Source organism: Hyperolius riggenbachi, chromosome 3, assembly GCF_040937935.1.
Source record: "Hyperolius riggenbachi isolate aHypRig1 chromosome 3, aHypRig1.pri, whole genome shotgun sequence".
In the NCBI taxonomy this organism is placed as follows: domain Eukaryota; kingdom Metazoa; phylum Chordata; class Amphibia; order Anura; family Hyperoliidae; genus Hyperolius; species Hyperolius riggenbachi.
This window is the reverse complement of record NC_090648.1, coordinates 359,946,267-359,960,003: the sequence shown is the minus strand read 5'-3', so window position 1 is coordinate 359,960,003 and position 13,737 is coordinate 359,946,267. Positions and strand designations below refer to the sequence as shown.

The window sequence follows — 13,737 nt, the reverse complement described above, 5'->3', positions numbered from 1 at the left end:
ACCTGAATCTACTCAACAATGGCTTGTCGACTGAGCTCAGCCCGACTGCGCAGGACACGATGCTTGTGCAGTAGCACTGAGCCACTCAGGCTCTGCATTCTCCGCTGATCACAAGTTGCTCTGTGCTACTGCCTAGCCATGGGTCGTCATGCGTCTGCGCAGTGCGGCTGTGCTGGTGGGTTTTCACAGAGTCCCAGACAGATTCAAAGGCTTCCCTGTACCAAGGTAAGCATCTCCCTTTTCCCTCCCATAATGTTGCAGGTTTTAATTAAAATTGCCAACAATATTTTCCTGTAAATGAATGACTAACACATCAGGAACAGCCCAAATGTTCAAGAAATATTTAGAAGCTAATTATGTTGTAACATATGATCACATGGCATGACCTAATTTATGCACTTTTCTCAGAATCAGGATGTGTGCCTCTAAGGTCAGCCTCTGTGAAGACTGTATAAAAGCTCCACAGTGCCACTGCCTTGTGAAGCAGAACAGCACAGAATAATCCTTTCACCATGAAGATTACTGGAGGAGTGCTCACTATTGTGCTCATTGCACTGTTCAGCTTCTCAGGTCTGTTTTAGTTACTCATCTGCTTATTCAGCAACACGTTTAGTTGCTTATTGTGCTTTAGAATACAATTTTTTTTATTTTGTTTCTATTCATTTCCAGATGTGAATTATGTTGCTGCAGAAAGGGAGGTAAGTGCAATCCCACAACCAGTGACATGGAAATTGTATGCTCTCTTTCAAGGCATTTCTTTGTAATGTCAGATGATTTTACCTAATAGGGGTTAGGCAAACACTGACAATGCACTGATGTAGCTAGCTGTACTTTTTTAGACTTTATGTTCACATTAATCTGTAATGAGACCTGTGTTGGGAGGGACAGTTGAATAACTACAGGAAGGATCTACCATTTACTTCCATAAATCATACTTAGGGCCTGGCTGTACACACTGGCTGTGTTGTGCTGTGATTTTAGAATGCCTGAGATGTTTAATCACAAAGAATTTATGAAAACAAAGCAAATCGCGAGGCACTGTATACAATGGTGCGATGTGATTTTTTTATTTTTATGAAGGCATTGCGATTAAAAAATTTCATGCGATTTTAAATCCCAGCGCAACGCAGCCAGTGTGTGCAGACCCTAAGGATTCAAATCATATCTGTGGAACACTCATGGGCCTTGATACACTAAACTTTGTTGTGCACTGATAGCACACTTAAAGGGACACTTAACTCAAACAAAAAAAAAAGAGTTTTACTCACCTAGGGCTTCTAATAGCCCCCTGCAGCTGTCCGGTGCCCTCGCTGTCTCCCTCCGATCCTCCTGGCCCCGCCAGCAGCCACTTCCTGTTTCGGTGACAGGAGCTGACAGGCTGGGGACGCGAGTGATTCTTCGCATTCCCAGACACATTAGCACCCTCTATGCTGCTATATGGTATATGATATATGCTATAGCAGCATAGATGGCGCTATTGTGGCCAGGAACGCGAAGAATCACTCGCGTCCCCAGCCTGTCAGCTCCTGTCACCGAAACAGGAAGTGGCTGCCGGCGGGGACACGAGGATCGGAGGGACACGGCAAGGGCACCGGACAGCTGCAGCGGGCTATTGGAAGCCCCAGGTGAGTAAAACTCATTTTTTTTTCATTTGACTTAAGTGTCCCTTTAAAGGAGAACTGTGACAAGAGGGATATGGAAGCTGCCACATTTATTTCCTTTTAAACAATACCATTTGCCTGGTAGCCCTGCTGATCTATTTTGCTGCAGTAGTGTCTGAATCCCACACCAGAAACAAGCATGTTGCTAATGTTGTCAGATCTTGCTAATCTTGTCAGAAACCTCTGATCTGCTGCATGCTTGTTCAGGGTCTATGGCTAAAAGTGTTAGAAGCAGAGGATTAGTAGGACTGCCAGGCAACTGGTATTGCTTAAAAGGAAATACACATGGCAGCCTCCATTTTCCTCTCGTTACAGCTGTCCTTTAACCCCCTTGGTGTTCTGATTCTTTCCGGATTTTAGGGTCTAAAAGCGGTGCAATTTTTTGCACCCTTTCAGACTCTAAAACCTGTATAAAATCATGGTGCCAGGGAGATCTGCAGCATTTCTACAACCACTCACCTCCCTGGCTCCAGCGCTGCAGTTAAGCCTCCATCCTCCAGGTGGCGCTGCAACTCTAAAGTGAAATTTCTGGCTTCTGTCATGACGACAGCCGGCGATCTCACCAGCAGGAAGCAGAGCCCCGGAGGAGAGGAAGAAGAATGGCAGCCGACGGCGGGTTCCCCTGGGAGGTATGTAAAACTGCCCGCTGCGCGCTATACTCTCTACACAGCCTCCGGGGGCTACCCCGAGCAGAGGTCGGGATTACCGCTCTTAGCTGCCGTTTTTCGCCCCGACCCTAGCTCGGAAATACCGCCAAGGAGGCTGAAGGAAACCTGAAGAGAGAGGTATATGAAGACTGCCATATTTTTTTCCTTTTAAACAATACCAGTTGAAGGGCAGTCCTGCATCAGTAGTGTCTGAATCACAGACCGAAAACAAGCATGCAGCTAATCTTGTCAGATTTTTGTCAGAAACATCTGATCTGCATGCTTGTTCAGGCTCCATGGTTAAAAGTATTAGGCAGAGGATCAGCAGTGCTGCCAGGGAACAGGCATATCCAGGGCCGGATTTGTACTTTTTACCGCCCTAGGCCCACTATCACCAGCTGCCCCATGACATTGGCAGGGTTAGGATAGTGTTATTGGATGGAGGGGGGTTAGGGATACTGATAGATCAGGATATCAGGTCAGGGTTGGGAATTTACAAAAAAAAAAAAAAAGGTGGTTAGGCAATTTGTCAATTTAGGGTGAGGCTAGGCATATAGTGCTGCTGCAGATGTCAGTGCTATACGAATACATAATAATAATAATAATAATAATATGGTAGGACATTAGACCATGGTAGGATTAGAGTGTGAGCTCCTCTGAGGAAGTCAGTGACATGACTATGTACTCTGTAATGTGCTGCAGAAGATGTCAGTGCTATATAAATACATAATAATAATATGGTAGGACATTAGACTATGACTATGGCAGGATTAGATTGTGATCGCCTCTGAGGACAGTCAGTGACATTACTATGTACTCTGTAATGTGCTGCAGAAGATGTCAGTGCTATATAAATACATAGTAATATGGTAGGACATTAGACTATGACTATGGTAGGATTAGATTGTGAGCTCCTCTGAGGAAAGTCAGTGACATGAATATGTACTCTGTAATGTGCTGCAGAAGATGTCAGTACTATATACATACATAATAATAATAATAATAATAATATGGTAGGACATTAGCCTATGGCTATGGTAGGATTAGATTGTGAGCTCCTCTGAGGACAGTCAGTGACATGAATATGTACTCTGTAATGTGCTGCAGTAGATGTCAGTGCTATATAAATACATAATAATAATATGGTAGGACATTAGACTATGACTATGGTAGGATTAGAGTGTGAGCTCCTCTGAGGACAGTCAGTGACATGACTATGTACTCTGTAATGTGCTGCAGGAGAGGTCAGTGCTATATAAATACATAATAATATGGTAGGACATTAGACTATGACTATGGTAGGATTAGATTGTGAGCTCCTCTGAGGACAGTCAGTGACATGAATATGTACTCTGTAATGTGCTGCAGGAGATGTCAGTGCTATATAAATACATAATAATAATATGGTAGGACATTAGGCTATGACTATGGCAGGATTAGATTGTGAGCTCCTCTGAGGACAGTCAGTGACATGAATATGTACTCTGTAATGTGCTGCTGAATATGCCAGTGCTATATAAATACATAATAATAATAATAGTATGGTAGGACGTTAGACTATGACCATGTAAAAAAGGCAAGAAGAAAGGAGCGCACCGCTGGTGCAATAAAATTTTTTACTTAAAAAATGACACGCATAAAAATACACTCACAGTGTATGATGAAATCAGAGCGCCTGTTTGGCCTGCCAGCAGTCCTCTCCTGTCAGCCGCGCTTGGCCAGAGCTGCGGGAGCCGATGTGGATGGCGTGGAGCTGGATGCGGTGGGCGGAGTCAGGTCGCGGGGATGCCGTCTGACGCCACGACGCGTTTCGGCGTAGACCACGCCTTCGTCAGGTTGCCTTTTTTACATAGATTTACTGGAGCCACCCAGTTATTGGAGCAGCACCCATCATTCACTTCCAGTCCATCACTTTGTGTAGACAGCGCAGTGTTTTTCTTTGCTGTAGACTATGACCATGGTAGGATTAGATTGTGAGCTCCTCTGAGGGCAGTGAGTGACATAACTATGTACTCTGTAATGTGCTGCAGGAGATGTCAGTGCTATATAAATACATAATAATAATAATATGGTAGGACATTAAACTATGACTATGGTAGGATTAGAGTGTGAGCTCCTCTGAGGACAGTCAGTGACATGAATATGTACTCTGTAATGTGCTGCAGGAGATATCAGTGCTATATAAATACATAATAATAATATGGTAGGACATTAGGCTATGACTATGGCAGGATTAGATTGTGAGCTCCTCTGAGGACAGTCAGTGACATGAATATGTACTCTGTAATGTGCTGCTGAATATGCCAGTGCTATATAAATACATAATAATAATAATAGTATGGTAGGACGTTAGACTATGACCATGTAAAAAAGGCAAGAAGAAAGGAGCGCACCGCTGGTGCAATAAAATTTTTTACTTAAAAAATGACACGCATAAAAATACACTCACAGTGTATGATGAAATCAGAGCGCCTGTTTGGCCTGCCAGCAGTCCTCTCCTGTCAGCCGCGCTTGGCCAGAGCTGCGGGAGCCGATGTGGATGGCGTGGAGCTGGATGCGGTGGGCGGAGTCAGGTCGCGGGGATGCCGTCTGACGTCACGACGCGTTTCGGCGTAGACCACGCCTTCGTCAGGTTGCCTTTTTTACATAGATTTACTGGAGCCACCCAGTTATTGGAGCAGCACCCATCATTCACTTCCAGTCCATCACTTTGTGTAGACAGCGCAGTGTTTTTCTTTGCTGTAGACTATGACCATGGTAGGATTAGATTGTGAGCTCCTCTGAGGGCAGTGAGTGACATAACTATGTACTCTGTAATGTGCTGCAGGAGATGTCAGTGCTATATAAATACATAATAATAATAATATGGTAGGACATTAAACTATGACTATGGTAGGATTAGAGTGTGAGCTCCTCTGGGGACAGTCAGTGACATTACTATGTACTCTGTCCAGGCAGCGCTGCAGAAGATGTCACTACTATATAAATACATAATAATAATATAGCAGGACATACTATGACTATGGTAAGATTGGATTGTGATCTCCTCTTAGGACAGTCAGTGACATGACTAAGTGCTGCAGAAGATGCGAATGCTATATAAATACACAATAATTTAGTATGTAAATAAATAAGTAGGTCATTATACTGTGACTATGGTAGGATTGTGAGCTCCTCTGAGGATAATCATTGACATGACAATTTACTCTGTAATGTGGTATGGAGGACATGAGCACTATATTAAACTTAGAGCTGGTTTACATGGGCAGCAGCGGTGCCATTGTTTATACAAACCCCACGTTTGGAACCAGATTTTTCCCATCATCTGCCCTGCACTTCTGTGGTCCCATAGCAGGGGTTAAAAGCATTACATGCCACAGTGGTGGGATGCTTTTGGAGATGTAAAGAGGGAAAGACAGATAGGATGAGAGAGTATGAAGTTTAAGGACTGGAAGGAGAGGGGGGGGGGGGGGGTAAAGGGGAGAAGCAGTGAGAGTGACAGGAGATGGGAGAGGACAGCATAATGAGTGTTGAGGTGGCATGAAATACAGCATGCTGGGAGTAAAGGAAGGAAGCACTGCAGATTATGGCCAGGCTAGCAGGATTCTGTCAATGAGCAGAGAGATGTAAAATCATTTCTACTGTCAGTCACACAGGTTTCAGTCATTGAAGGATTACCACAGCCTGACTTTGCTCTCATTACTTCCTGTGTGCTCTCCTCTTCACACATAAAGCCAGGCAGCTCTGACTGATTCCTTATCTCGTCATTGATGATAGATGAGGCTGCAGTGATTGCTGGGCTCGCCCCACACACAAACACGCAGCAGCCTCACTTTCTACAAGTCACTGGCTTGGAAGGAGGGGGAGAGAGACAGAGAGCTCCCAGCTGGACACTCACTCCATAGTCCATAGGGGCTGAGTGACTGCATGAGTTAGCAGCAATACATTTACTCTGAGAGACACACTTCACACTTACTATGCATGTTGTTTCCCCTCACCGCAGCCCTCTCCATGCTGCTTACAGTGCCAGTTTTCTTCCTCTCTTGAATCTCCCGGCTCGGCTATCTGGCTAGGAAGCAGAGTGCTTAGCCCCTCCTCCCATCAGTGTCATCAGAGTGGAGAGGAAGGGAGGGCGCTCTCGTGCTGCGTGTATGCACAGGAGAGACTACAGCGCAGCTGGAGCAGGCAGCTGATTGCCGAACATCGGCTGATCTGCTGCCGGTATGTGACAGCCGCCCCAGCTCTCTTGCTACTTTTCTTCCGCCCTAGGGACGGGCCTATTCGGCCTGTGCGGAAATCCGGCCATGGGCATATCTCTCTCACTTCAGGTTCCCTTTAAAGTTAAACACATGGCGACATACACAGTAGCATGGACCCAATCAGGCTTGGCTATTTTGGCCAGTGCCCAAGTAGGAAGGGGCTAGTGCTCATGCACTCTTCAGGGGTCCCAGCACTTGAACGGCTGATGTATGAGAATGGGGAAGCCTCTTTCGTATCCAGAGGTTTCCTCTTCCAAGATAAGTATCCATTTTTTTCATTTTTAGAAGTCACAGGTTAATTTTAAAGTGGGATTATACTCCCAAAATTAAAATTTCAGTAACTTCTCTTAGTTACATAAAAGAGCATTTGAAAGCATTCCCTGTGTACAAAATTGTTTATTTTCACTGCAGAGAGCAGTAGAAGCTTGCTCATCTCTGGTCATTGGCAAAGGCAAACATTTTTGGCTGAAGCTCTCTGCAAGTGTCTTCACTCTGCCCTCTCCCTCTGCTGAATAGACACACCGCCCTGACAACAGCTAAGTCACTTAGCAGGAAAGAACGGGGTCAGAGTGAAGAAACAAGCCAAGAGATACTTGCCATTGCCAGTGACCAGAGATCAGCAAGCCTCTACTGCTCTCAGCAGTGGAAATAAACAATTTTACACTTGGAGAATACTTGAGAATTCTGTTAAATATTTAATAAAAGTTTAAAGATTTAGTAGAACTTAATCTTACACAAATATTATTTGCTTGGAGGTTTCTAGGATGCAACTCAGACATAAGATGAAAATTTTTTTCTTGTTCATGTTTTAAAAACTCTTTTTTTAAATTTGATTTGCAGCATGCAAAAACACTGCACACTTTTCCAGAAACAATAACAAAGTACTGAATGGAGCTTATCAGGCAAATTATTACATAAATGCACTGCACAAATTGTGTTTGGAAAATGTGGTCCGTTACAATGCAAAAATATGTGCATGCCCATAACAATTGCACACAGCACAATGCGACACAGTGGGAACTCATACTTAAACGACCATTACTGTGAATAATTATAACATTTAAAATGCATGTATATCATCCATATGTTTAAAATGGATGTTTGTTCCAGAATAAAATGCACTATAAATGTATTTTTCCTATGCCACTTTCAGTTGGTTGTAAACATCTGACAGATCTAACAAGTTTTGGACTAGACCATCTCCTCATGGGAAAGTCTCAGGGCTTTCTTTATTTTCAAAAGCACTTACTGAATGGCATTTGCTCAATTGACGGTCAAAACAATGTGCAAGCAAAAAGATGCTGGCCAGCATTTTTGTATGATGCCTACCAGGGATTGCTTTTATAAAGAATAAAGGAAATATGGAGAATCTCTAACAAGGAGAAGAACTAGTCTAAAACCTGTCAGATTTTTATGGTATGCTGTAAGCTGCAGCAACATAGTAGCAAAGTCATTTATGGTGCATTTACGGAGGGAGAAATTTTACAATTGTTCTCTAAAAAGTTGTCCTTTAGGGATAAAAGTCTATGTGGGAAAAAAATTAGAAGTTTTGGAAGCATGAAAGTTTTTAATGTACACAATTAGTAGGCAATTCTCCTGTCCCTGCAAACCCCTTTTTAGCACAATTACATACATAAGCATCAACACCAGAGCTGGGTCAAGGTCCTCCAGCACCCAAGGCTGAGACACCAAAGTTCGCCCCTCCATCCCTGCCACCCCAACCGTCACACACTGATGGCTATTAGACTAAGAGGTGCCCCAGGGTCCCAAAACCCCACTAACACCTTAATCTCTAGTTATCTGGCTTTCAATCACTGCCAGGTATCCCCTTTTCTTATTTCTATCTGCTTCAAACACAATAGGGGAATGATAGCTGAGTGAGTTGTGTGCCCCCTTCTACACTGCGCCCTAAAGCTGGAGCCTCTTTCGCCTCTGCCTCGGCCCGGCCCTGATCACCACTCTATGTTACCTCAGCTTCCAGCTAGAATCTAACCTAGTATTTGTTGCTAGCTATGTTTTAGGCCTGGAGCTTACTGGCAGCGCTTGCTGATCACTGGTGATTGTCAAAGCGCTGCAACAGTAGAACTCTATGTGAGTGTTTCCACTTTCAGCTTTGCAATCGTGGAGCAATCGCATTCAATGGCTCCAAATTGAGACTGCTCCGGGAATTGCATTTAAAATTGCGTGACTTCTGCCATTTGGGAATCGTGAACTTTTGCGAGTTCTGAAAAGTGCTGCTAGTGAACCCAGACCTCACTTGCAGTTCAAAGCCATACATCAATGGTTGCAGGTTTTCATTTGCAACATCCAAACTTTTGCTGCAGTTTAATCATTAACTTATCATTAGCAGTTTCAAACAAAATGTTTCATTTGAAAACTGCTTGTGCCTCTGTCGGCATATCTCATTTGGCTGCCTAGTGCAACCAAACGAGTGCGTGCCAGTAAGCAGTTATATTTCTGCGGCAGGTCTTCTGGGTCCCGATCACATAATATTGACATGTGATCTGGTTCCAAGAGATCTTGTCAGCATTACAGCACTATGCAGTGGTGGAAGAGGGGTGATGAACACCCTTCTTCCAGCACCAGGTGGCGCTGTAACGCTATGGTCTCCTATATCCCAATCACATGTCATATCATGTTATTGGAAGCGAGAGGGCATGTCGGGAGTACGTCCCTGACGTGGTGGAGGAATAAGAAGCTAATTCAGGGGTCTGGACAGGTCTGTATGAGAGCTCCCGGCCGCCACTCTACCCTGTTGAGCGAGGGCACACTTTCCCAGCAGCAGGAAAAATTCGGAACTGCAGCCAAATAAAGTTGTACTTTATTTGGCTGCTAAAGGGTTAAATTACACCTGAGGCTGCCATACTTATTTCCTCTTAACTGGTTTGCGTTCCACGGTTTTTAACCCTGACATTTTTGACACTTTAGCTATATTACAACAGTAACTTTTTAATTACTTATGCCATCTTAGTGATATACTGTATATCTTGTTTTTTTTTTTCAGTAGTATCTAGGCTTACTTTGGGTAATATTTTTTCAACAAACTATTTTATTTTGAAGTCATTTTTTGGGGGGAAAATTAGGCATAAATGCAGAAAATACACACTTTTTTCATTTTTCACCCTTCCTAATTTTCACATGGCACATGCCACAGTTATAAAAAAACACATGAAAATGAATTCTGTGGCCCTTCCAGGGTAACATGATACCTCAAATGCCGTATTTTATTAATAGCTCAGCACATGGCAAACCGTTATCCCCAGCCTGCATGTCTGTGGGGATAGGATGCGTTCGCTAGGGTGACAGTTTGGGGGCCATAGTGCTGTACAGGTGCATCGCTAGGCAACAGAAGAGCAATTCATCTGTAGAGCATTGCGGCCCCAAACCTTTGCCCTAACAATCGCATCCGATTGCTACAGGAGGCAGTCATTAAAAGTTTATAAACAGGTATAGGTATTGCAGGGGTTAACAATGGGTTAATAGGCTAGGCTGGGGTTAAAAATTAAATGGGGGCACTACAGCGAAAAACTGTAAAATGTAAAATATTTGCAAACATATACAAATAAGAAGTACATTTTTTTACAGAGTAAAATGAGCCATACATTACTTGTCTCCTATGTTGCTGTCACTTAGGTTGTAGAAATCCGACAGAAGTGACAGGTTTTGGACTAGTCCATCTCTTTATAGGGGATTCTCAGGGATATATTTATTTTCAAAAGCACTTAATGAATGGCAGTTGCTCTGTCCAACTGCCAAAAAACTGTGTAGCACGCAGGGAAGCTGGCCAGCATCATTGTTTAAATCCTTTTTTGGGAATATCTTTATAAAGAATAAAAGCCTTGCTGAGAATCCCCTATGAAGAGATGGACTAGTCCAAAGCCTGTCACTTCTGTCAGATTTCTACTGCGTACTGTAAGTGACAGCATTATAGGAGAAAAGTCATTTATGGCTCATTTTACTCTGGAAAAAAGGTACTTCTTATTTGTAAAGGTTTGCACTTATTTTAAATTTTACAGTTTTTCGCTGTAGTGCCACTTTACCTGTATTGAATGATTGTTGTTTGCAACAATCATTCACTTCTAACAAAGGATTGTGCATGTGCGGTAGAGCGAACGGGTGGCGGTGTTCACCTTGCAACTGGGCTTATCACAGAAGCTAATGTAATTGATAGAGAAAATGCATGCAGTGCTTTACTACTGTCAGTTTTTATCTGCATGGGGAAAACACATTCATGTGTGCAATAGCCAATTTAATAACGTTGGTTCTCAGTTTACCTGTGCAGAAAGCAGGGGGGGCATCCAAAGTTTGTCAGGGGGCCCCAGTGATTTCTAGTTATGCCCCTGCAAGAATGCAAATATAAAGGATTGAAGAGTTGTGTTGTGTAGTGCCTACTGGATTTACTGCTGGAGCTGGATGAACACAGAGCAGCTGCCAGTCTGGGGATTTGTGGCAACAAGAGGATGGAAAGGTGACCCATTCATTGTCAAAATGATAAAGGAAACCTGTTATGACTTGTGCTGGTGGGAGAAAACTAAAGAAAAGTTATTCTCATAGCATATAGCATTGTTATAGCATATGGCAGAACGTAGAAGGTTGTGATGATGTTTGCCTGCAGGGGAAGGCTGTTATAGCTACAGTGACCAGGTTTTTGTAGGCTCAACCTGGGACAGGGTGGCGGGGGGTGCGGAGGGGGGTGGCGCGCAAAGCACGGCGCACAGTAAAATGGGGGGCTGCGGCGCGCCGGAAAATGTGGTGGCTGCGGTGCGCGCAGCGTGCCGTGCTAAAAATTTGCCGTGCTGAAAAATGGGCGTGGCCATGACATTCTATGGGCGGAGCTAACGTAATGATGTAACAGCGAGGCATAAGAAAGCAGTGTTTACTCCATGATGTGGTCAAACGCGGATTCGCATCATGGGTGTGCAGAAACTGTGTGATGCTATTTAATAGTATACCGTAACCCCAAAGCAGCAAACATAGCCAGCTATGACCATTGAATAATAAATGCAGCAACAGTTACCCCGGAAACCACAAAATAAACACAATGGGCAACATGTCAGCACAAAATAAATGTATTGCTGGCAACATGTCAGCACAAAATAAACATATTGCGGGCAACATGTCAGCACAAAATAAACGCATGGCAGGCAACATTTCAGCACAAAATTAACGTATTGCTAGCAACATGTCAGCACAAAATAAACATATTGCGGGCAACATTTCAGCACAAAATAAACGCATTGTGGGCATGTGGGCAACATGTCAGCACAAAATAAACGCATTGCGGGCAACATGTCAGCACAAAAAAACTCATTGCGGGCAACATGTCAGAACAAAATAATTGCATTGCGGGCAACATGTCAGCACAAAATAAATGCATTGCGGGCAACATTTCAGCACAAAATAAACACAATGGGGGCAAACATGTCAGCACAAAATGAACGCATTGCGGGCAACATTTCAGAACAAAATAAACGCAATGAGGGCAAACATGTCAGTACAAAATAAACGCAATGGGGCAACATTTCAGCACACAATAAACACATTGCGGGCAACATATCAGCACAAAATAAACGCAATGGGGGCAAACATGTCAGCACAAATTAAACGCAATGGGGGCAAACACATCAACACAAAATAAACGCCGATGGGGGCAAACATGTCAGCACAAATAAACGCAATGTGGGCACATTTCACCTGGAAAAAAAAACATTTACTCACCTGACAGAAGTCCCCTCACGCAGCCGGCCTCTGGTGTGTGTGCAGTTCCCTGGGCTCACAGGCACTCAGGCAGAGCAGGGCTACGGCAAGATGGTGTCCAGAGGCGGAGCCCTGTACTGGAGACACAAATAGTCTCCAGTACAGGGCTCCGCCTCCGGATGCCATCTTCCCGTAGCCCTGCTCTGCCTGTGCCTGCTGGAGGACAATGCAGGCTGCTGGAGCGGTGCTGCGGGGAATGAACTAGCGCAGCGTCTATGAGACGCTGCGGCTAGTTAATTCAGTACGGTGGCCAGAGTCCCAAGGCCGGGACGTCCCGCTGCTAAAAGCGTGACATTTCCCGGGACCTCATGCAGCCTGGGACAGCGCCCCCCCCCCCCCCCCCCGAAGGCGGGACATGTCCCGGGTAAAGCGGGACGTATGGGCACCATATTATAGCAGAGCATGCCGCTGAATAGCGCTGATTATGTCCCAGGCCACGGAATGCATCGAGCATCCCCAGCATACATTGCTCGGCTGGTAACATAAAATAATCAGTGGGTATCATCTTGCCAGGAAGAGAAGAAATGGAGGCTTCCGTATGGTCAAGGGGAGGCGGCAGGGGTGCGGGGAGTTGGGGGTACGGAGAAGTCTCCCTAGATAAGTAAATGCCTGTTTTAACCCCCACAGTTTATGAACCTTCCTTAGGCTGGAGGTTCATTCGTTTTTATGAAATACTGCTCAGATCTCTTAAAGGATACCACAACTGAAATGTGACATAATGAGAAAGACATGTGTATGTACAGTGCCTAGCACACAGATAACTATGCTGTGTTCCTTTTTTTCTTTCTCTGCCTGAAAGAGTTAAATATCAGGTATGTAAGTGGCTGACTCAGTCCTGACTCAGACAGGAAGTGACTACAGTGTGACCCTCACTGATTCCAACTATAAAACACTTTCCTAGCAGAAAATGGCTTCTGAGAGCAAGAAAGAGGTAAAAAAGGGGAATTTCTTATCAGTGAGGGTCACACTGTAGTCATTTCCTGTCTGAGTCAGGACTGAGTCAGCCACTTACATACCTGATATTTAACTCTTTCAGGCAGAGAAAGAAAAAAAGGAACACAGCATAGTTATCTGTGTGCTAGGCACTGTACATACACATGTCTATCTCATTATGTCACATTTCAGTTGTGGTATCCTTTAAGGAGGGTACTGTTAATAAGCCGTGCATCCACAAGGGAGAGTTTTTGTAGTATTGTGTAACTCTGCCACGGTTTTGTGGTGCTTTTCTTTGCAGAGATGCAATGTGCTATTATATTGTTGTGCATAAGAATTAATATCTTTTTGGTGTTCTTTATGTTTACATTAAATTTAAATTAATTTACGTAATTAAAATTGTACTATTTTACTAAAACCTTATGTTCACAGAGACCACTGAATATGCAGTGCCATTTCTTGATGTGCTACGGTCTTATG

At 44.0% G+C, this 13,737-nt stretch overlaps 1 protein-coding gene across 2 annotated transcripts in view; it reads left to right on the top strand.

Moving 5' to 3' along the window:
* The first annotated feature begins 497 nt into the window (after positions 1–497).
* Positions 498–13,737, top strand: part of LOC137561549 (serine protease inhibitor Kazal-type 6-like) — a 55,973-nt gene continuing 42,733 nt past the window's right edge. For both annotated transcript variants that reach the window (XR_011030045.1, XM_068272865.1), the window contains exons 1-2: positions 498–570; positions 670–698. Coding sequence is in view for 1 of the 2 variants with exons in the window: in XM_068272865.1 (XP_068128966.1) it covers positions 513–570; positions 670–698 (87 nt within the window). In the remaining variant the exon portion in view is untranslated. The remainder of the gene's footprint in view (positions 571–669; positions 699–13,737) is intronic.